The sequence below is a fragment of the Saccopteryx leptura genome, chromosome 2 (genome assembly GCF_036850995.1).
Source record: "Saccopteryx leptura isolate mSacLep1 chromosome 2, mSacLep1_pri_phased_curated, whole genome shotgun sequence".
Taxonomy (NCBI): Eukaryota; Metazoa; Chordata; class Mammalia; order Chiroptera; family Emballonuridae; genus Saccopteryx; species Saccopteryx leptura.
The window spans coordinates 141,731,099-141,752,211 of NC_089504.1; the positions used below are offsets into that span (position 1 = coordinate 141,731,099).

The 21,113-nt window shown below is 35.6% G+C and overlaps 1 protein-coding gene across 2 annotated transcripts in view; it reads left to right on the plus strand.

Moving 5' to 3' along the window:
* LRRK2 (leucine rich repeat kinase 2) overlaps positions 1–21,113 on the plus strand; it is a 141,909-nt gene that overhangs the window by 112,786 nt on the left and 8,010 nt on the right. For both annotated transcript variants that reach the window (XM_066368965.1, XM_066368966.1), the window contains 6 exons: positions 8,850–9,020; positions 10,587–10,687; positions 13,979–14,173; positions 15,670–15,863; positions 17,154–17,226; positions 18,007–18,191. In XM_066368965.1, coding sequence (XP_066225062.1) covers positions 8,850–9,020; positions 10,587–10,687; positions 13,979–14,173; positions 15,670–15,863; positions 17,154–17,226; positions 18,007–18,191 — 919 coding nt within the window. The remainder of the gene's footprint in view (positions 1–8,849; positions 9,021–10,586; positions 10,688–13,978; positions 14,174–15,669; positions 15,864–17,153; positions 17,227–18,006; positions 18,192–21,113) is intronic.

Below are 21,113 nucleotides of genomic sequence, written 5' to 3' on the forward strand. Positions count from 1 at the left end.
GACAATTAATAATATTCTCTCAATTATTTTAACATAATTGTGATGATAATTCTCGAAGGAAAATTATCCTTATTTTTATTTGGCAATAATTTATTAAAGTTTACCAAATGCCTCACTAGTGTTATTACTGAATAGCTGTTTGGTGTTCATCAAGATTCACTTTCTGGAGCTCAATTTTTATTTTTTTAAATTGTGATGAGGAAAATAATGCCTATCTCATGGGCTGTTTGTAAGGGTAAAATGAAATAATCTATATAAGTAGCATAAGACAAGGCTTTAAAATTTTTTTTTTCTTAATTTTTCTGAAGTGAGAAGTGAGGAGGCAGAGAGACAGACTCCCGCATGTGCCTGACTGGGATCCACCAAGCAAGCCCACTAGGGGGTGATGCTCTGCCCATCTGGGGTGTTGCTTTATTGCAACCAGAGCCATTCTAGCGCCTGAGGCAGAGGTCTTGGAGCCATCCTCAGTGCCTGGGCCAACTTTGCTCCAGTGGATCCTAGAACAAGGCTTTTCATATTACAATTGCCCCAAGTATGTTAACAGTTATTCCAGTGGTGAATGTCATAAATGTGTGTAAATAAATGTAAATTTTACCAAGCAGAAGCACACTTTCTGACAGAAGAAATAAGGCTGGAAGCAAATAATCATAAAGCATTGTGTCAGTTTCAGTAGGAGATCTAGTTCAAGGTATAATCATAGCCCCAAGGAGCAAGTGAATAACTGAGCTATAAGTCATCAGGACTGCCTTCATAGAGAAGGTGATTCTGAAATTATATCTTAAAAATAAGCTGGAGGCTTGGAAAAAAAAAAGACTAAAGGAGGGGAGTTACAGGAGGGGGTACAGGGGGGATAGTGATGGATGGAGACTTGACTTGGGGGGGGTGAACACACAATACAGTGTACAGATGCTGTGCTGTAGAGTTGGGCACATGAAATCTGTATAATTGTGTTAACTAGTCATCCCAATAAATTCAATTTTGAAAAAAGATACTATGGTATAAAATGGCTTATTCAGATAACTGCAGGTAATTTGGTATGGGTTAAGTGATAAATGGAAGATGAGGGGTTATTTCAGTGGTTCTCAAAGTGTGTGCCAGGGCGCACTGGTGCACCCTAGAATATTTTCAGGTACACCCTCTGGTATTCCAGAGAAATATGTGCCTGTTGGGGACCAAAAAACCAACAGAGTTTTTGGAGATTAGATTTTGGGGGCACAGAGGTGTGGGGAATTGGCTGTAAGCTGACAGTCTGTCCAACCCCTCACCTCACTTGCCTGATTAGGTTGCAAAAGGCTGTTAAGCTGTGGTGCTGGATTGTTTACACTACCCCCCATGTTCCCCAGAAAGACTGGAGGCAAGTTTCTTCTATCCTTTGGTATAAAGTTAAGATTTTATGTATGGTGGGGTTTTTCTGCACTCAACACAATTAAGAGTAAAAAGAGAGGAATTCTTCAATCTATTGATGAGGAAATGAGAGTTTGCCTTTCAAATATATGCCCAAACATTGAAGAAATCACTAGGACACATCAGGCTCATGTTTCTCATAAACACAAGAATGAAAAAACTTAACACATTTGTGCCAGGACCTGCCGAATTTACTAAATCTTACTAAGAATGTATCTATATATATAAAAAGATAACTTTTTTGTTGTTTTTATCCCCTTTTTTATAAATTCTAAAAAGCATAATTCAAAAATGTAGCATAAAAATGTTTTTTGTCAGAATAAATTTAATTTTATCATATTTATTTTACTTAATTACCATAAAAGCACGCTTGGACTTTATATTTTTTCTTTAATATTTGACTTAATTATTATAACATATTTCTCAGAAATTTGTATATAGTGCATCTACAATTATTTGTAGGGTTGTAAATGCGCCTTTCAAAAAGTTTGAGAACCACTGGGTTATTTGGTTAAGTGTTTTTGCAAGTTTGGCTATGTGTTAGATAACATGTAGATCTTTAAAACATGTATTCACTGAGGCTGCATCCTATATAGTTCAAATGTAGGTGTGGAGCACGACTCTCAACATGTTAAAAGTTTCTGATTGTAAGTAAATACGAATAGAGTTTAGAATAATATTCAAATTTTAAAAAGCAGTGTCGATTATTTTACATTAATCTTTCTCAGTGATGCACATTCTAGGCACTGTAGTGGATTCTGAAGATGCTGAAATTGATCTGCCTTATTGAACTATTGACTTTATGGAATATATTAAATATGTGCTGTAGAGTCAGACTGTCTGGATTTGAATTCTTGCTCTACCACTTACTGAGATTGGAGAAATCACCTAACTTGTCTCTTGGACTATATACAATAGGACGTAATAATAGCTTTTATCTTAGGGGATTGTGAAAATTAAGTCATAAATTGATATAGTGTTTATAGTACAATGTCTGACACATTCCTAGCTACCTTTGCTTTCTTGGACTCTCCTTTGTCTTCTCTACTCGGGGTTGGGGTTTGGGGGTGGCTCTGTGTGTGTTTCCCTTCCCTGTACTGTGGACTGGGAACCTCTGTGGGCACTCACAGGACTCACCTTTTGCTCTTGCTCAGGGTCACTATGCCGTACTTCTGGTGTCCAATGTTTTATATATTTTGGTTATTTAACTGTTTTAGGTAGGAAAGTAAATCTAGTCCAATATTATGCCATCTCAGATAGAAGAAAAATGACACATTTATTTATTTATTTGTATTTTTCTGAAGTTGGAAATGGGGAGGCAGTCAGACAGACTCCCGCATGTGCCCGACCAGGATCCACCCAGCATGCCCACCAAGGGGCGATGCTCTGCCCATCTGGGGCGTTGCTCTGTTGCAACCAGAGCCATTCCAGCACCTGAGGCAAAGGCCACAGAGCCATCCCCAGCACCCGAGCCAACCTTGCTCCATGGAGCCTTGGCTGCGGGAGGGGAAGAGAGAGACAGAGAGGAAGGAGAGGGGGAGGGGTGGAGAAGCAGATAGGTGCCTCCCCTGTGTGCCCTGACTGGGAATCGAACCTGGGGCTCCTGCACGCTAGGCCGACACTCTACCACTGAGCCAACCGGCCAGGGCTGAAAAAGGACACATTTAAATAAAAGACAACATCATATATTTAGGATTTCTCTTAGCACTTAACATCACTAGTCTCTGAGGGCCATCGAGGGCTATTAGTGCTAAACAGGGTACCCATGCAGTATGGCAGTGTGGGGCATGGGCACCACAGATCATTCATAAAATAGATCTTGTGGCAATGTTCTTCCTTTGTAAAGATGCAGGAAGTGTTACTATTTCTGCTCTTCCCCAATAGCAGCTAATATTAAAACTGTTTATTTTTATCCCAAATTAAATTCAGTGGTAAATACACCAAGTAGCTTGAAAGTTTATTCTTCCTATTACTACTATGGTGAGAAGTAGAAATCTCACAAGAACTTGAAAATTACTGTTCTGTGAATGTCCTCAATAATAAGGATCCACATATTAGGGATTTTTTTAAAGCTATCTTAATTACTTAAACAATTCATTAGCTTAGGTTTTTGAGAATGATGTTATGGCTATGTAGGAAAAATGTTTTATTCTAAGGAAATACATAGTTAGGGGTGAAATATTGTATCTGCAACTTAATATGTCAAATATTATGTGAAGTATATAATGTTATATGGCATGTAATAAAGATGTATATGTTTAATGCTATATATAATATGTATATGTGTGTACTATACACACAGAGAGTGAGAAAGAGACACACATAGGAACATAGTGAGTGTGTACTTGTGTGTATGTAGAGAAAGAGAGTGAACAAATGTGGCACATGTTAACTAGAGAATGCTAATAACGAGTAGGGACTATTGTGGTCAACTTTGATACCTTGATCCTTCGGCCCTTCCAGGCCTTGCAGCCTGCTGAAGGACCACTGAACTTCATCTTTAGCTGGTGAGCTCTCTGTCAAATAAAACTATTTCCAAATTTAATCATTTACTCATTGAAGGCCATGAATTAAAACTTTGTCATGTTTTCCTGTCTTTATATTTAAACTACTATAACAGTCATATAATTAAAAAAATAAAATGGCAATAAGTAAGTACATATCAATAATAACCTTAAATGTAAATAGACTAAGTGCTCTAATCAAAAGACACAGGGTAGCTACATGGATAAGAAAACAGAACCCGTACATATGCTGTCTACAAGAGACCCACCTCAGAACAAAAGATACACAAACTGAAAGTGAAGGAATGGAAAAAAGTATTTCATGCAAAAGGAAATGAAAAAAAAAAAAAAAGCTGAGGTAGCAATACTTATAAATGACAAAATAGCCTTTAAAACAAAGTCTATAGTAAGGGATAAAGAAGGTCACTATATAATGATAAAGGGAGCAATCCAACAAGAGGATATAACCATTGTAAATATTTATACACCTAATGTAGAAGCACCTAAATATATAGAGCAGATTTTGGTGGACATAAAGGATGAGATTGAAGCAATACTATAATAGTAGGATATTTTAATACCCCACTAACACCAATGGATATATACTCCAGACAGAAAGTTACCAAAGAAATAGTGGCCTTGAGTAATGCACTAGATCAACTAGATTTAATTGATATTTTCAGAACCTTACACCTCAAAGCAGTAGAATATACATTCTTTTCAAGTGCTCCTGGGACATTTTCTAGGATAGACCACACATTAAGACACAAAACAAGTCCTAATAATTTTAAAAAGATTGAAATCATATCAAGCATCTTCTCTGATCACAATGGCATGAAACTAGAAATAAACTATACTAGAAAAACTGAAAAACATTGAAACAGTTTAAAGTTAAATAGCATGTTATTAAATAAAGAATGGGTTAACAATGAGATCAAGGAAGAAATAAAAAATTTCCTTGAAACAAATAAAACATACAACAACTCAAAATTTATGGGACACAGCAAAAGCAGTCCTGAAAGGGAAATTTATAACATTACAGGTATACCTTAAGAAGCAAGAAAAAGCTCAAATAAACAACTTAACCCTGCATCTAAAAGAACTAGAAAAAGAACAACAAATAAAGCTTAGAGGAAGTAGAAGAAAGGAAATAATAAAGATCAGAGTGGAAATAAATGACATAGAGCCTAAATAAACAATACAGAAGATCAATGAAACCAAGAACTGGTTCTTTGAAAAATTAAACAAGATTGATGAACCTTTAACCAGACTCATCAAGAGAAAAAGAGAGAGGACTCTAATAAATAAAATTAGAAATGAAAGTGGAGAAGTAACAACTGACACTGCAGAAATACAAAGGATTGTAAGAAAATACTATGAAGAACTGTATGCCAAAATATTAGACAACCTAGGCGAAATGGATAAATTCCTAGACATATATAATCTTTCAAAACTCAGTCTGGAAGAATCAGAAAACCTAAACCGATTACAACAAGTGAAATGGAAACAGTTATCAAAAAACTCCCAGCAAACAGAAGTCCTGGATTGGATGGCTATACAAGTGAATTTTACCAAACATTCAAAGAAGAACTAACATCCATCTTTCTCAAGCTATTTCAAAAAAATTCAGGAGGAGGAAAGACTTCCAAGCTCCTTTTATGAGGCAAACATTATCCTTATTCCAAAACCAGATAAATATATTACAAAGAAAGAACGCTATAGGCCAATATCTCTGATGAACATAGATGCTAAAATTCTCAACAAAATATTAGCAAAACAGATCCAGCCATACCTCAAAAAGATCATACATCATGATCAAGTGGGATTTATTCCTGGGAGGCAAGGCTGGTACAATATTTGCAAATCAATAAATGTGATTTATCACATAAACAAAATGAAGGATAAAAATCACATGATTATATCAACAGATGAAGAAAAAGCATTTGATAAAATCCAGCACCCATTTATGATCAAAACTCTCAGCAAAGTGGGAATACAGGGAACGTACCTCAACATGATAAAGGCCATCTATGACAAACGGCCAACAACATACTCAATGGGCAAAAATTAAAAGCAATCCTGTGAAGATCAGGAATAAGGCAGAGGTGTCCCTTTCACCATAGTTCTGGAAGTCCTAGCCATGGCAGTCAGACAAGAAGTAGAAATGAAAGGCATTCAAATTGGAAAAAAAGAAGTAATACTATCATTATTTGCTGATGATACAATACTGTACATAGAAAACTCTAGACTATAATCTCAGTCCAAACCTGCTAGACCTTATAAGTGAATTTGGCAAGGTGGCAGGATATAAAATTAATATCAAGAAATCAGTGGCATTTTTATACACCAACAATAAATTGTCAGAAAGAGAAGTTAAGGAAACAATCCCCTTCACTATTGCATCAACAAAAATTAAAGTACATAAGAGTAAATTTAACCAAGGAGGTAAAAGACTTGTACTCAGAAAATTATAAGACATTTAAAAAAGAAATCAAGGAAGATACAAACAAGTGGAAGCATATACCGTGTTCATGGATAGCAAGAATAAACATTAAAATGTCTATACTACCCAAAGCAATCTATAAATTAAAACCACAATGAGATATCACCTCATGCCTGTTAGAATGGTGCTCATTAACAAATCAACACACAATAAGTGGAGAAAAGGGAACCCTCCTGCACTGCTGGTGGGAATGCGGACTTGTGCAGCCACTTGGAGAACAGTATGATATTTCCTCAAAAAATTAGAAATGGAACTGCCTTTTGACCCAGCTATCCCACTTTTAGGAATATATCCTAAGAAAATCAAATCATTGATTCTAAAGAAGTTATGCACCCCCATGTTTATTGCAGCATTGTTTACAATAGCCAAGATCTGGAAACAGCCTGTGTCCATCAGTGTACGAGTGAATTAAAAAGCTGTGGTACATATGCACAGTGGAATACTATGTGGCCATGAAAAAGAAGGAAATCTTACCTTTTGTAATGGCATGGAAGGACCTGGAGATTATTATGCTAAGTGAAATAAGCCAGGCAGAGAAAGAAAAATATCATATGATCTCACTTATATGTGGAATCTAATGAACAAAGTGAACTGAGGAACAGAATAGAGGCAGAGGTGGGGTTACAGGGAGCAGAGGGACAGCTGTTAGAGGGAAGGGGATTGAGGGGATGGGGTCACAGAAGGTGAAGGGATTAGTAAAATTATATACATAAATCAGAGATACAGATAACAAGACAGCAAATCCCAGAGGGAAAAGGGGGAAGAAATTAGGAGGAGAGGGACAACAGGGATGTAATGGAGAACAATTGCAACAGTAGTGGTCGGTTATATTGAGTGGGACACTTGAATCCATGTTAACATAATAAATTAAAATTAATTAAAAATAAAAAACCCAATTACATATGTTTATTGTAGAAAATTTGGAAGTTTTAAAAGAAAATAAAAGCTAGCCATAACTTCAGTGTATGGAATAACCCATTAATACATTTGAATGTATTTCTTTGTTGTATTTAATTGTGCACGTTTTCATCAGCCTTTTATTTTGAAATTTTTAAGCCTCAGAAATGTTTAAAGGATAGTATAATATACACCCATATACCCTTCACCTAAATTCATCTATTAACTTTCGCCACACTGCTCTCTCTCACTCTCCGTGTATGTGAGTGAGAGTTTTTGAAATTAAATACTTTATACTATGTCACCCTTGAACACATTGTTATGTATTTCCTTAGAATAAGGATATTTGTTTACATAATCACAGTACCATTATCACAGCTAAGAAAATTAGTTGATTTTGATTTTGTTGCATGTTTGATAAAATTTGTCTATTCAGAATAATATTCTACATTTTATTTACATTATAGCATGTGACCATAAAATGACTTTTAAATTGCTGTATGATATATACATTATTTAACTGATTTCCTTTTATGGTAGGAATTCTTTAGATTGTTGATATTTTTACTGTTATGAGTAATGTTGGAATACCTTTTTTGTGAAGAATTTAAAAGCAGCATATCTCCATTGTGGAATGAAAGGTTTGTTTCCTCTTAAAAGAATTTCAGAACATTGGCCTGGCGTGAAGGAGTCCCGGGGTTCGATTCCCGGCCAGGGCACACAGGAGAAGTGCCCATCTGCTTCTCCACCCCTCCCTCTCTCCTTCCTCTCTGTCTCTCTCTTCCCCTCCCGCAGCCAAGGCTTCATTGGAGCAAAGTTGGCCCGGGCACTGAGGATGGCTCTGTGGCCTCTGCCTCAGATGCTAGAATGGCTCTGGTTGCAACAGAGCAATGCCCCAGATGGGCAGAGCATCGCCCCCTAGTGGGCATGCTGGGTGGATCCCGATCGGGCACATGCAGGAGACTGACTGCCTCCCCGTTTCCAACTTCAGAAAAATACAAAAAAAAAAAAAAAAAAGAATCTCACATGTGAACTATCACCTGAGAAAGAGGGATTTTATTTGTTTTAGAGGTGGTTTCATTTTTATTTTTCAACTGAGAAGAAGCAGAGTCGTAAGTTCTCAAAATAATGAGGGAATTGGAATTTTAGCCAAGTTTAAGTGACATGGTGTGAAGTATAGTAATCTCCCTCCTAACCCCTTCCTCTGTTTGAAATACTGTCATGGGAATAGCTATTATTAGAAAGGAGGAAAATAATAGAGGTTTTATTCCTACTATGTCTCATCTCTTTAATTTAGAGATATTACCTCATAATTTTTTATTGACTTTTACCCTTACTCTTCTTCAAGATTGACCTGGAGGTAACATGTTCTGGGACGGTCCTGTTAATTGCTTGATTAAGATGTCTCTTTGGAGATGACATGGCCTAGTTTAGAACTCATCTCCCAGACTCTTCATTAGCACATATGCCTAACTATATGCCTCCTTAGCTATATAAGCTCTGGTTTGGGCATACTTATTAATATATCTGTTTACTTCCAGGATTTCGTGCACCTGAAGTTGCTAGAGGAAATGTAATTTATAACCAACAGGCTGATGTTTATTCATTTGGTTTACTACTGTATGACATTTTGACAACTGGAGGTAGAATAGCAGAGGGTTTGAAGTTTCCAAATGAGTTTGATGAATTGGCAATACAAGGAAAATTACCAGGTATGTTTTATTTATCTACAGTAGATATTTTTAATGTCAGCAGTTTCATTTTTGTTATATAATTGTAGTTGTATACTTAATTCATTTCACAGATTATATATTTTTGTTTAGTGCATAAATATTCTTAAATCCTGTGACATATGAATAAAAATCGTATAAGTAAGGTAGCAATTTCAGGCTTTTATAAAATCCCAAATTAGTATTTCTGTACTTGAATATATTTTGAACAGTGCTTAGAAAAGGGTATTTCTATTAAAACTTCAGGTTTAGTGACTTCTATTCATTATAAGTTACTATGTGCCCATTTGCCTAGATTCTTTTCATTTTCTTGTAGTGAAATAATTTATATGCAAATGGAAGCTTGAATTATTTATAATAATAATTTTTAGTAGTAAATAGTACATTAGTAATAGTAATAATTACTAGTAGTAAATAGTATAATTAGTAAGTTAGTATTTAGTGAGTTCAGATCTCATTTTGTATGGTTGTCTCATGCTTTTAAGAAATTCTAGGACTTTGTCATTCATTCCATGAGTATTACTTCAATTCCCAAGACAAAGTATTCTTTTGAATATATTTAATTTTTCTCACATTTTCTGCTTTATTTTTATTTAAGAAATATTTTTAAGTATACTATGTGTCACTTACAGGGAAATAGCTTTATTTCCTTTTGGGGGGCTTTAACGATTTCCAGCAAAAGAAAATGTATTCTCATTTGGACAAACTTTAGATACAATCTGGGTCATCTCCCTTACTTACAAGTAAGCTTTCCAGTGAAAGTTTCCAAGTTTCTCTTCTATATAACCAGAAGAATGACATATCTTTGTAAAAAACAAATATGTACAAACTGTGGGAATAGGAGAATTAATATTCAAATAAAAAGTATGTCCATAGGAGTCTTATTATTATATAAACAAAAGTGTTTTAAAAATCTATTTGAGGCCCTGGTTGGCTCAGTGGTAGACATCGGCCTGGCATGCAGGAGTCCTGGGTTTGATTCCCGGTCAGGGCACACAAGAGAAGCGCCCATCTGCTTCTCCACCCCTTTCTCTCTCCTTCCTCTCTGTCTCTCTCTTCCCCTCTCGAAGCCAAGGCTCCATTGGAGCAAAGTTGGCCCGGGCACTGAGGATGGCTCTATGGCCTCTGCCTCAGGTGCTAAAATGGCTCTGGTTGCAATGGAGCGGTGCCCCAGATAGGCAGAGCATCGCTCCCTGGTGGGCATGCTGTGTGGATCCTGGTCGGGCGCATGCGGGAGTCTGTCTGACTACCTACCCATTTTCAACTTCAGGAAAAAAAAAATCTATTTGAAATGTAGGTATGGAATGAAAATATATTATTTTATTCAATTGGTATCATTGTATTTTTTTTACCATAAAAATCAAGAAATCATTTTTAAATTTCTCAAGTAGAGATAATGCTAACAAAATTAACTTTTTGTGATTAGATTCATAATTAATGTAGGATTATGGAGATCAATATTTTGCAATATCTGGGTCTTTTATGTACAATGAGACAAGATAATTGTTCTGATTTGTCTAATGTTCTAGCATGCTTTTGAATATTTAGATCCAGTTAAAGAATATGGTTGTGCCCCGTGGCCCATGGTTGAGAAATTGATTAAAATGTGTTTAAAAGAAAATCCTCAAGAAAGACCTACTTCTGCTCAGGTATGATGATAGTCACAATTTATCAGTATTTTGTACAGAACATAAAAAGCATATGTATACATATATAAAATCTTCACATATATACTCAAACATATAAATAAATATAAACACAGTTCAGAACAATATTAGAGCAAACTTCGATATTCTCCACCCCAGGCACCTAATGAGAGAAGCCCTCATCTGCCTCTTCCTGAATGGGTCACTCTCTTTTTCTTGTAGATATATATATTTTGGCTTTTGTGATAATACTTACCTTTCTTTTCTTTGTGATTTTGCCATTCAGTCTAGTTTCCTGTGTTTATAGCTTATTTAAAATGGCATCATAACCATGCAGTGTTCTGAGGTTTTTCGATTGTTCTCTGGAAATTATTTGTGCAAGCTTCATTCAGGTTAATTATTTTCACAGCTATTCCATTTGACTATTTGAATGTACAACAGTGTATTTGCTCACAGTCATGTCCATGGGTATTGGTATTGTTCTCAATTATTTGCTGTTATAAACACTGAGGATAGTATAAGAATTGCTTTCTGGTACAGACCTAGGAGTTCAATCGCAGAATCATAGGATTTTTGAATATCCAAGTTGTTATCTGAAGAAGTTTAACAGCTTAACACTTTTGATCACCTGTGTTAGGGTCATTATTTCTCTATGACTTCTCTTTAAATTTTGGTACTATCTGATTTCTTTATTTTTTTCCAATAAATTCAGTCTTGTGTATTAATTTACATTTTATCTAATTGCTAATAAGTATGAGCATCTCTTTATATGTTCATTGGTCATATATATTTCCTTTCTGGAAAATGCCTGTTCTTTTGCCCACTTTTTGCATATAAATTAAATAAGAAAAATATTCTTTAAATAGTATATACTAAGTCTTTGTTGATTATATATGTTGCATATTTCTTTACCCAGTTTGTGGTTTGCTTTATTTTTCCTGTGGGGTGTCTTTAATGAGCATAATTTCTTAATTTTAATATACATAATTTTTAATACAGCTAAATTTAATAATTCTTTTTTATAGTTATTACTTTTGGGGTACTATTTTAAGAAGTTTTTACCTCTTTCAGAGTCACAAAAATATCTATTGTTTTTTTTAAAGTTTAAATGTTTTGCTTTTGTTTTGGTCTCTGCATCCAAAACTATGTGAAAAATATTTTGCTTTTGATATTTAAGTCCTTAATCCATTGGACTTGACATTATTACTGGATTCAGTTTCTTTTTTTTCTTATGGATAACCAATTTGTGCAGCTTCACCTATTAAATAGCTTTTTTTTCTCTATTGAATTTTTTTCCCCATATTCATTCTGTAATTTGTCAAAGATGCAAGCACATATCCACGCATACATTCTCTTCCATTGGTCAATTTACCCATTCTTCCTTCAATACTATTCTGTTTTAATTCCTGTAGCTCCTTTCTGCACTTAATTTTCTCCTCGACAAATGTTGTTGTTATTCTTGCATTTAATTTTTGCATATGAATTTTAAAATAAATATGTCAACATTTATGAAAAATGCTATTGCGCTTGGGATTGGATTTGCATTGAGTCTGTTGACAATTTGGGGATGATTATATCCTTATGATATTAAATCTTCATATTCTTGAATGTGGGTTATCTCTCTATTGATGTCTTCTTAAGTGACTTTCAATAAAGATTTATAATTCTGCATATAGGCCATTGACCTCTTTCTCTGAATTTCCTTGTTGAAAACCATTTTAAACTCAATTCTAGACTTGAGATTTTTTTTTTAACCACCAAGGTGATGGAAATCAGGTCTATAAATCTTAACAGTATGCTTGTGAGTAACAATTTCTTAGGGTTCTTTTGCTCTCTTCCTCTTTGTCTGTAAAGTCATAAGGCAACTTGCCTTGTACCAGTGAAAGTGGGAGTGCGGTGTGGTTTTATTTCTAGTTTTCATTTATTCTGAATATGTAGCCCTTTGGGGTCCCAACTGGATAGGAACCAGGACCTTTAGTAGACTTTATATTGCATAGGCCCTAGATTTAAGCTTCTTTTCTACTGGCTCCACGAGGTATCCAAAACCACATGTCAACTTTGCATTCAGTAGACAGATGCCTTCAAGGCAGAATTAGCTTTAGTGTTCATCTGACCTCTCTGTTTTTTGTCTTTCTATGATTTTGGCCTGGTAGTGCCTTATGGTGTTGTCAACTCTATAACATTTTTAAGAGATTACGTAAAATACTTTCATAAGCATTTTAAGTTGTCTTTAGCTGGAAGGTCTTCCAAATAACTTCAAGTATATTATTGAAAATAGAACTCTTACAATGTTTTAAAATGATACAGATTTTAATAGGTCAAAATAAGAGCTGTCTTTATGTTGTGGACTCTCAATTTTGTATAATATTTCATTGAAAAGCTTTTGTTCAACTTTAAGTTTCCTTCTCAAAAAGAGCTGAGTACATATACACTGACTTTATCGAACATCATGTTATCATCTTGACTATTACCCCTACTTGATTTTTAATTTAATTACCACTGGTCCTAATCACACAGACCTTTTATCATTTTATATTTTTTTAATTTTATTTTCAATTTTACTTTACCTGTATTTTATAGATTATAAAACAACCTTGAATTTATTTTTAGTTCATGACATTAAAAACCTTTGACATACTCATTTAATCTTTAACATACAGTGTATACTAAGTAAGATGGGTAAACTCATCACCTTTGTCAGGTTAAGTGCTGAGACCATAAGGCGCTTTCTTGGGGTCTTGTGAGGGACAAGCATGTGGCTGTGTCATGAACTCTCATTTCAGTTTTCTGCCTCTGGGTTCTGTATCTTTATGGTGGCCCTACACTGTCTCTCCAGTTCTTTAGTGCTTGAAGGAAAAACATAAAAACAGAATTTAGAAGTAATTTGTGGATTTTGTTACCAAAGATTAAACTTTATTTCCCCTTCAGTTGGTAGAAGTTGTTGGCCGCTGCGCTCATCTTCAGTGTGACGTGGCTTTGCAGTGTGAGACTGAGTGACCGCACTAAATTTTGGTCACCGGCACTTTGCAGATTTTCTTTCCTTTTTAAGTTACAGAACATACCCTATACACAAAAAGAGTGTGTATCATGCACAGTTGAAAATAAGTATTATTTTAATGTAATTTTATCTATAGCTTTGGGTTATTAATCTTGCTGCTCTGGGTGAGTCACAGTTTAGCTAACAGGTTTAAGTTTTTCTTGATAGAGCTATGCTATTTAGTTCTACATTATGTGCAAGAATATTTCAAAAGAACATGTGTTAACCTGATGTATGCATCTTTTTTACTTTCTCAGGTCTTTGACATTTTAAATTCTGCTGAGTTAATCTGTCTGATGAGACATATATCAGTACCTAAAAACTTCACTGTAGAATGCATGGTTGCTACAAATCATTACAGCAAGAGTGCAAGTGTCTGGCTGGGCTGTGGGCACAGACACAGAGGACAGCTCGCGTTTCTTGACTTAACGACTGAAAAACACACTTCTGAGGTAAATCCAAGTCCTCTCAGTTAGAGATAATACAGAAAACTTATTTTTGCAAATTATTATTTTTAAATTTTATTTTGCAATTACAGTTTGCATTTAGTATTATTTAATATTAATTTCAAGTGTACAGCATAATGGTTAGATAATTTTAAAGCATATACTTCTTAAAAAGTGATTTAGTGCCTGGCCGGTGGTGGCACAGTGGATAGAGTGTCAACCTTGGACACTGAGGACCCAGGTTCAAAACCCCGATGTCTCCAGCTTGAGCGCTGGCTTAACCAGGTTGAGTACGGGATTGCTAGCTTGAGTGTGAGATCATCAACATGACCTCAAGGTCCCTGGCTTGAGCCCAAGGTTGCTGGCTTGAGACCAGGGTTGCTGGCTTGAGCAAGGGGTCACTGGCTCAGCTGTATCCCTCTCTTCTCCATCAAGGCACATATGAGAAAGCAATCAATGAACAACTAAGGTGCCGCAACTGTGACTTGATGCTTCTCATCTCTCTTCCTCTCTCTCTCTCTCTTTCTCTCTCCCTCTCAAAATAAGTGACTTAAGAAATTAAATAAGAGCTAATTAAGGAATATTATTAAATTGGCTCCTGTTCGAACAAGAGTATTAGTATGAAATGAGTTTGTGTTTAATTTTAAAATTGCAATATATGTATGTCATTCATCAGGATCTTTCTCTAGAAACAGAGACTGAGACAGAAATTCTTGTTCAAGTGATTTCAAGATGAAGAAACTTTTCAGGAAGTATAAGAAGCCAGAAAGAGCCAGGGGGCAAAGCTCAGAGAACATGTAGTCTTTGAGGGAGTCCAGGCCTCAGTCTCCATTCATAAGAAACTCGAGTATGAATAGCAGTACAGATTTCTCCCTCCACCAGGCGAGTGGACTAGTCCTTATTCCCGCACATTACCCAGTTGTTGGCTGCAGTCTGCCCCAGGAGACGGATGGTGCAACCTGCCAGCCTTTCGTGGGCCAGCCAGCTCCCATTAGCTGAGAATAGTTCTGCTGTGAAGGATGCTGCCCTGAGCTATTAGGAGCCTAAACTCAGCAGCTGGCGGTGGGAACACCTGACTGATGGAGCAGCTCTGGGCACAGCTTCTGCAAGATGGATCAATGAATTGTATTGGAAAATATAAGATAAATGTCTAGATTTAAAATAACCTAATATTTTGACTGTTGCCTTGAAATACATGTTGTTATTGTTAAGGTTGAAAAGTCCTTTCATATTATTTTGATGAAGTGCAAAATGATAAGGAGGAATAATTTCCAATTTTTAATTTTAATTTCAGATGTATTCTAGATGGGCAAAACTTGCTTGCCAGTGAGCTTGTTTATTGTTGAAAATTAACTAGAATTGATGCTGTTTTTTAAAATCAAAAGCAAGAAATTAAAAATGTTAAGTATGTGGATAACATAATATATATTTTTATTTTATATATATTCTAGTCATGTAAGCAAGAACCAATTTCTTTATAATGTATTTTCTTCTCCTCACAGGAAGTTAGTGACAGTGGAATACTGTGCCTCACCTTGGTGCGTCTGCCTGCCGAAAAGGAAAGCTGGATTGTGTCTGGGACCCAGTCTGGCATGCTCCTTGTCATTAATACCGAAGATGGGAATAAGAGACATACCCTTGAAAAGATGACTGATTCTATTACTTGCTTATATTGCAATTCCTTTTCCAAGCAAAGGTACACTAGTGAATTTGACCATTGGGGTAAAATTATACACCTTTCAGGTGACTTATGTGCAAATTATTACAGCATCAGCAAAGATTGCTCATTTCTAGCATTTTTTCCATTGTTAAGGGAATTGTGGGAAGCCACAAAGATATTTATTTTTTCTGTATACAAGTCAAACTGAGGCATTTATAAAAATAGATCAATCATTTCTGAAGACCCACCAGCCTTGCTCCTGGTTTTCTTTCAGCTGTGGATCTATTTTTTCACTGCTCCTCATATCACTTACTTTTGCGGGACCCTTTTCAAAGATGACTTCTCATTCATTCTCTCTCTGAATATGTATAAATATATATCAATAGCTTGTTATGTGACAGTCATTGTCATCCCAATAAATTTAATAAAAAGGAAAAAATATCAGTTGACTAGCTGCCAAATTAGAAAAAGTCAAATAAATGAATTCATAAGTTGTCAATATATGGAAAATACTTAATCAAATCAATAGTAGGGCTTTTATCTAAAAAGAAATGATCTAAATGGTGTAGTTTCTGGTGTGAGCAACAGGCTGGTTGCTGTAATATTTGGGGCAGGATGACTTCCAGGAGCCATTAAGGTTAAGATGATTGTACCCCAAAAACTCTTCTGGGTTAAGTCAGTATTAGAAAATAAATATTAGGAAAATGTGAAGCCAAGTTTTTGGCAGTTGAAATGTAAACCATGCTTAAATTTTAAAGTTGAAATTCTTTGGACATTGTCAAAGAAAAAATTCATTAGATGGGGTTAAATAAGCAAAGAAAACGTCATTCCAGACCATTACAATAGGGGAGAGACTGGACTCAACTCTGCTGAAATCAAAGCCAGGAGAATTTTAAACACTAGGATGAGTAGTAGAAAAGTCCTAGAAGACTTTGAGGGGAAGGGGAAGTTGTCAAAGTGATTAGGCCATCTGTGTTTGCAAATTGGTGCTTATTGGAGTCAGGCTTCTATGTTCTCATGAAGACTGGGAGATGGGGCAATCTTTCTTGATTACATTTCTAAGGAAGGGGTCTCAGATTCTGGAGAAAGACATAGTTGGTCCATAAAACTGGCAAGAAGTTAGAAGAAGATTTATATCTCAAATTGGCTGAGAAAGAATTTACAACTTATGTTTTCTAAAGTAAATGATTTTTAAAGAAGGGAACAAGTGCCTGTAGTCAGGAAAAAAATCTGTCTAAAGATTTAGTCAAGTTATGGGAAATGTTAAGACTACTCTCGTCAAGATAAGCATTCTTTTTGTAACAATTTTGACATTTTTCCCTTTAGCAAGCAAAAAAATTTTCTTTTGGTGGGAACTGCTGATGGCAACTTAGCAATTTTTGAAGATAAAACTGTTAAGGTAAATGTTGAGTGCATTCTATATAAAAATTTATGTGAAGTCCTTTGTTTTATATGTGCTCATTCCCAGCTCCTTCTGAGTGATTATAAACTCTGACAGCGTGGATCATAAATTCTGCTTTTTGTCTTTTACGCAATAGAGCCTTTATAAATACTTGCTGATTGAATGTGTTTTTTTTTGTGAATGAACCCAGGGTAAAATTATAAACGAGATCTGATATATAATGTTAGGAATATAAATAATTTTTTTATATAAGCCAAATCGATTATTACTTATAAAATTTTGTGGAAAAATGAAAGGAAACTTAAGTTTTAAATCTGTTTACTACCAAGTTTTTTTTTTCTTTAGCTTTGAAAATATCATTTAACTGTTCTCTAGATTCTCTTTTATTATTGAAGCTTTTATTCCTCCTTCTATCCACTTGTCTGTGGTTCCCACTATTCGTTCAACATCCTACTGTTCATACTTTGTTATTTATCAAAAAGCTGTCATCTAATGAGAGACAGAGAAGTAGAGTAAAATACATAGTAAAATACATATGCCCTGTACAGTTTTTGCATAGAGAAGAGAAGAGACTAGTTATAGGATAATATTTTGAATGTTGCTTGAATTGAAAACTGTGTTTATAAGTCCTTAGAAAAAAACATATCCTGGATTTTTATTTTAATACCTTTAACCATATAAGATGGGAAAGCTCTTTTTAAAAAAGCTTAAATTTTACAGCATCTTACTCTGTAGATATTCTCACTGAAATGAATGTGATCTCCCTTTTCGGTGAAGTGTAAAGGAGCCACTCCTCTGAAGGTACTCAGCATAGGAAATGTCAGCACTCCGCTCATGTGTCTGAGCGAATCCGTGAATTCAGCTGAAAAGAACATTATGTGGGGAGGATGTGGCACAAAACTTTTCTCGTTTTCCGATGACCTCACCATTCAGAAACTCATTGAGACCAGGACAAATCAGCTGTAAGTTACTCCTGTGTGTGCGGTTAGTCATTTTATTCATGCTTTATCTTTATAATCATGTCAATAATGCTGATGATAATCCCAAATGAAAATCTTTAAAAATATATAATTTTTCTATTATGAAATGAAATGTTTGTTATAGAAAGCTGAGAAAATTCCAGAAAGCAGAGGGACATTAAAATATCACCCAGCCTAATCATAGCTGAAATAAAATATGAAAACCTATGGTAATCTTAGGAGTATTTACTATCCAAATTTTTAACAATTTTGTTATCTCTGTTTCAAATCAAATATGTAATTTGAAAAGGAATATTTTTATTTAAGGATTTTATATCTATATTTTGGATAATGTTCATTAACTATTGATTGTGGAAAACATAGGCACTCAGAATGAAGTCCTCTGTAGATTTGGTGGTTACACAGATGTCCCTTCTCCATCAGTCAGTTATACGTTTCAAGCAAGAATAAAATAAAATATAAACCTTTTCCCAGTTTATTGTTTCAGTTTTTAAAGTTGTATTTAACTGAATCATTGCAGTTGGTTCTTATTTATCACATTTCTCAGTGAGAAGCAGTGTAGGTTGGTGTGATAAGAGCATAAATCATAGTTCAGATACTGGCTTTGCCCTGTGTTGGTTTTGTGAACTTGAGCAAGGACTTCTTTTACCTGAGGACTGTAATACACATATCTCAAAGACATGTTTGGAAGACTAAACAAGAAAATTCATATAAGGAACTGAAGATAATGCACAGCACTTGGTGAACTGTTAATCAATGTTAGCTAATTATTATGATTAGCTTTGAATTATGAATCCTTACCTCAGGAATATCCTAATTTCTCAATATCCAACTAGTTGCCCAAGGTGAAAACTTGGGAGTGCCCTTTACCCTTTTATCTGTTAGTCTCTTTATGCACTGGACTCCCCTCCTAATGGACTTTCAAATCCTTGCCCCTGCTGCTGCCCTGGGGCCAGCTGTTAATAAGAGCATCTTTCTATCCAGTTCTCAACCTCTGATTGTGCTCCCTTTAATCCATTCTCAACATTGCAGATGGAGGGACACTTTTAAAATGCAAATTAATCAGATGTCACTCTTCTGCTTAAAACCCTTCAGTGGCATCTCATTGTCCTTTACATGAAGTTCAAATTCCTTAAAAAGATGTACAAGACCTTTTATGATTTAGTCCTTGCCTACCTTTCTACATATATATATATATATATATATATATATATATATTTTTTTTTTTTTTTTACAGAGACAGAGAGAGAGTCAGAGAGAGGCATAGACAGGGACAGACAGACAGGAATGGAGAGATGAGAAACATCAATCATTAGTTTTTTGTTGCACATTGCAACACCTTAATTGTTCATTGATTGCTTTCTCTTATGTGCTTTGACTGTGGGCCTTCAGTAGACTGAGTAACCCCTTGCTGGAGCCAGCTACCTTGGGCTAAAGCTGGTGAGCTTTTGCTCAAACCAGATGAGCCTGCGCTCAAGCTGGTGACCTCGGGGTCTCGAACCTGGGTCTTCCGCATCCCAGTCCGATGCTCTATCCACTGCGCCACCGCCCCGTCAGGCTCTACATTTATATTTTATAGCCTCCTTACCCTCTGTACTTTAGCTAAACAGATTTTTGTCTCAGTTCTCAAAGACAACCTGCGCACTTTCACGCCCAGCTTTTGCTTGTGATTTCCACTTTGCTTGGATGACTACTGCTATACCTCTTGCCTGTCTCAGCCCCATTGTCATTTCCTGTGAGTGGCTGTCTCTGGTCCCAGCTATGAAGATGAAGAGCCTTGAATTGGTCCTTCCGTTGCAACTATTATTTCCCTTCACAACAGCTATCACACATTTTTATAAATGTATTTTCAAAAATGCTTTTTTAATGTTAGATCTACTGGTTCTCCTGTTGGCTGCACATGAGAAACCAGGAGGTATATGAAAATAATCTGATGCCTAAACTTCACCTTGAACCAATTAAATCATATAAATGAAACCTGAAATGGAGCCCAGGCTCAGTTTTTCCCCCAAATTCAGAGGTGATTCTGAAAGGTATTTGGGATGCACTGCTACATATTATCAATGCTTGTGGACAAGATTTGTCCACAGTTTTGTTTCCTAGCTTGTGGCAAATATCTGGATGAACTTATTCTTGTCCATAATTTCCACTTTTAACCAATTTATGCAAGCCTGAAAATATTTAAGAATAAAGAGCACCCGATTTTTTTTATTTCACAGAGCATGTTATGAGATCTTGGATGCTGGAGGGAACACTCATAAATAGTGGCTGCTCAAAGATGTTCATCTCACAAAGGAGATTAGGACCCGTTTTCACAGACACTTGGAAATAGTTGTTCTCTTGTCAGAAAGTGTCACCTGATGCCTATGTCTCTTCCCTGCCAAGCAGAGACATCACATCACTAATTAGGGGCTGCTTCATCACGCCCTCATTCTCATCGTCCACACACAATGGCTGAGAGGCATAATGGAGAATAAAGATGACTGACCTCCGGGGCCACACAGCTCCATAGCACTCCCTTTGAGTGCTGGTTCTGGAACATCTTAGTCATGTGGCTTTGAGCAGGTTGTTTAGCATTTGTAAATTTTCTGTAATTACAAACGTTGACATTTATAATATTTTTATTGAGAATCAAATGGGATAACACATAGAAGTATTATATACAGTCTAAAACTCCAGGCAATATTTGCATAAGTTCAAACTCTCTTCTGTTAAATATAGCAAAAACGCAGGAAGGAATTACCTAACATGTAGTGGCTCTCTGGCCACACACTGTATTTTCATGTCCCTTGCCAGAATAGAAAAGACGGAGAAACAGATCTTGCTACGCTAGGACATACTAAAGATTGTTACACCCTGTGATATTTTTATGTCATCTAACTTATTGAATTGCCATTTTAACCA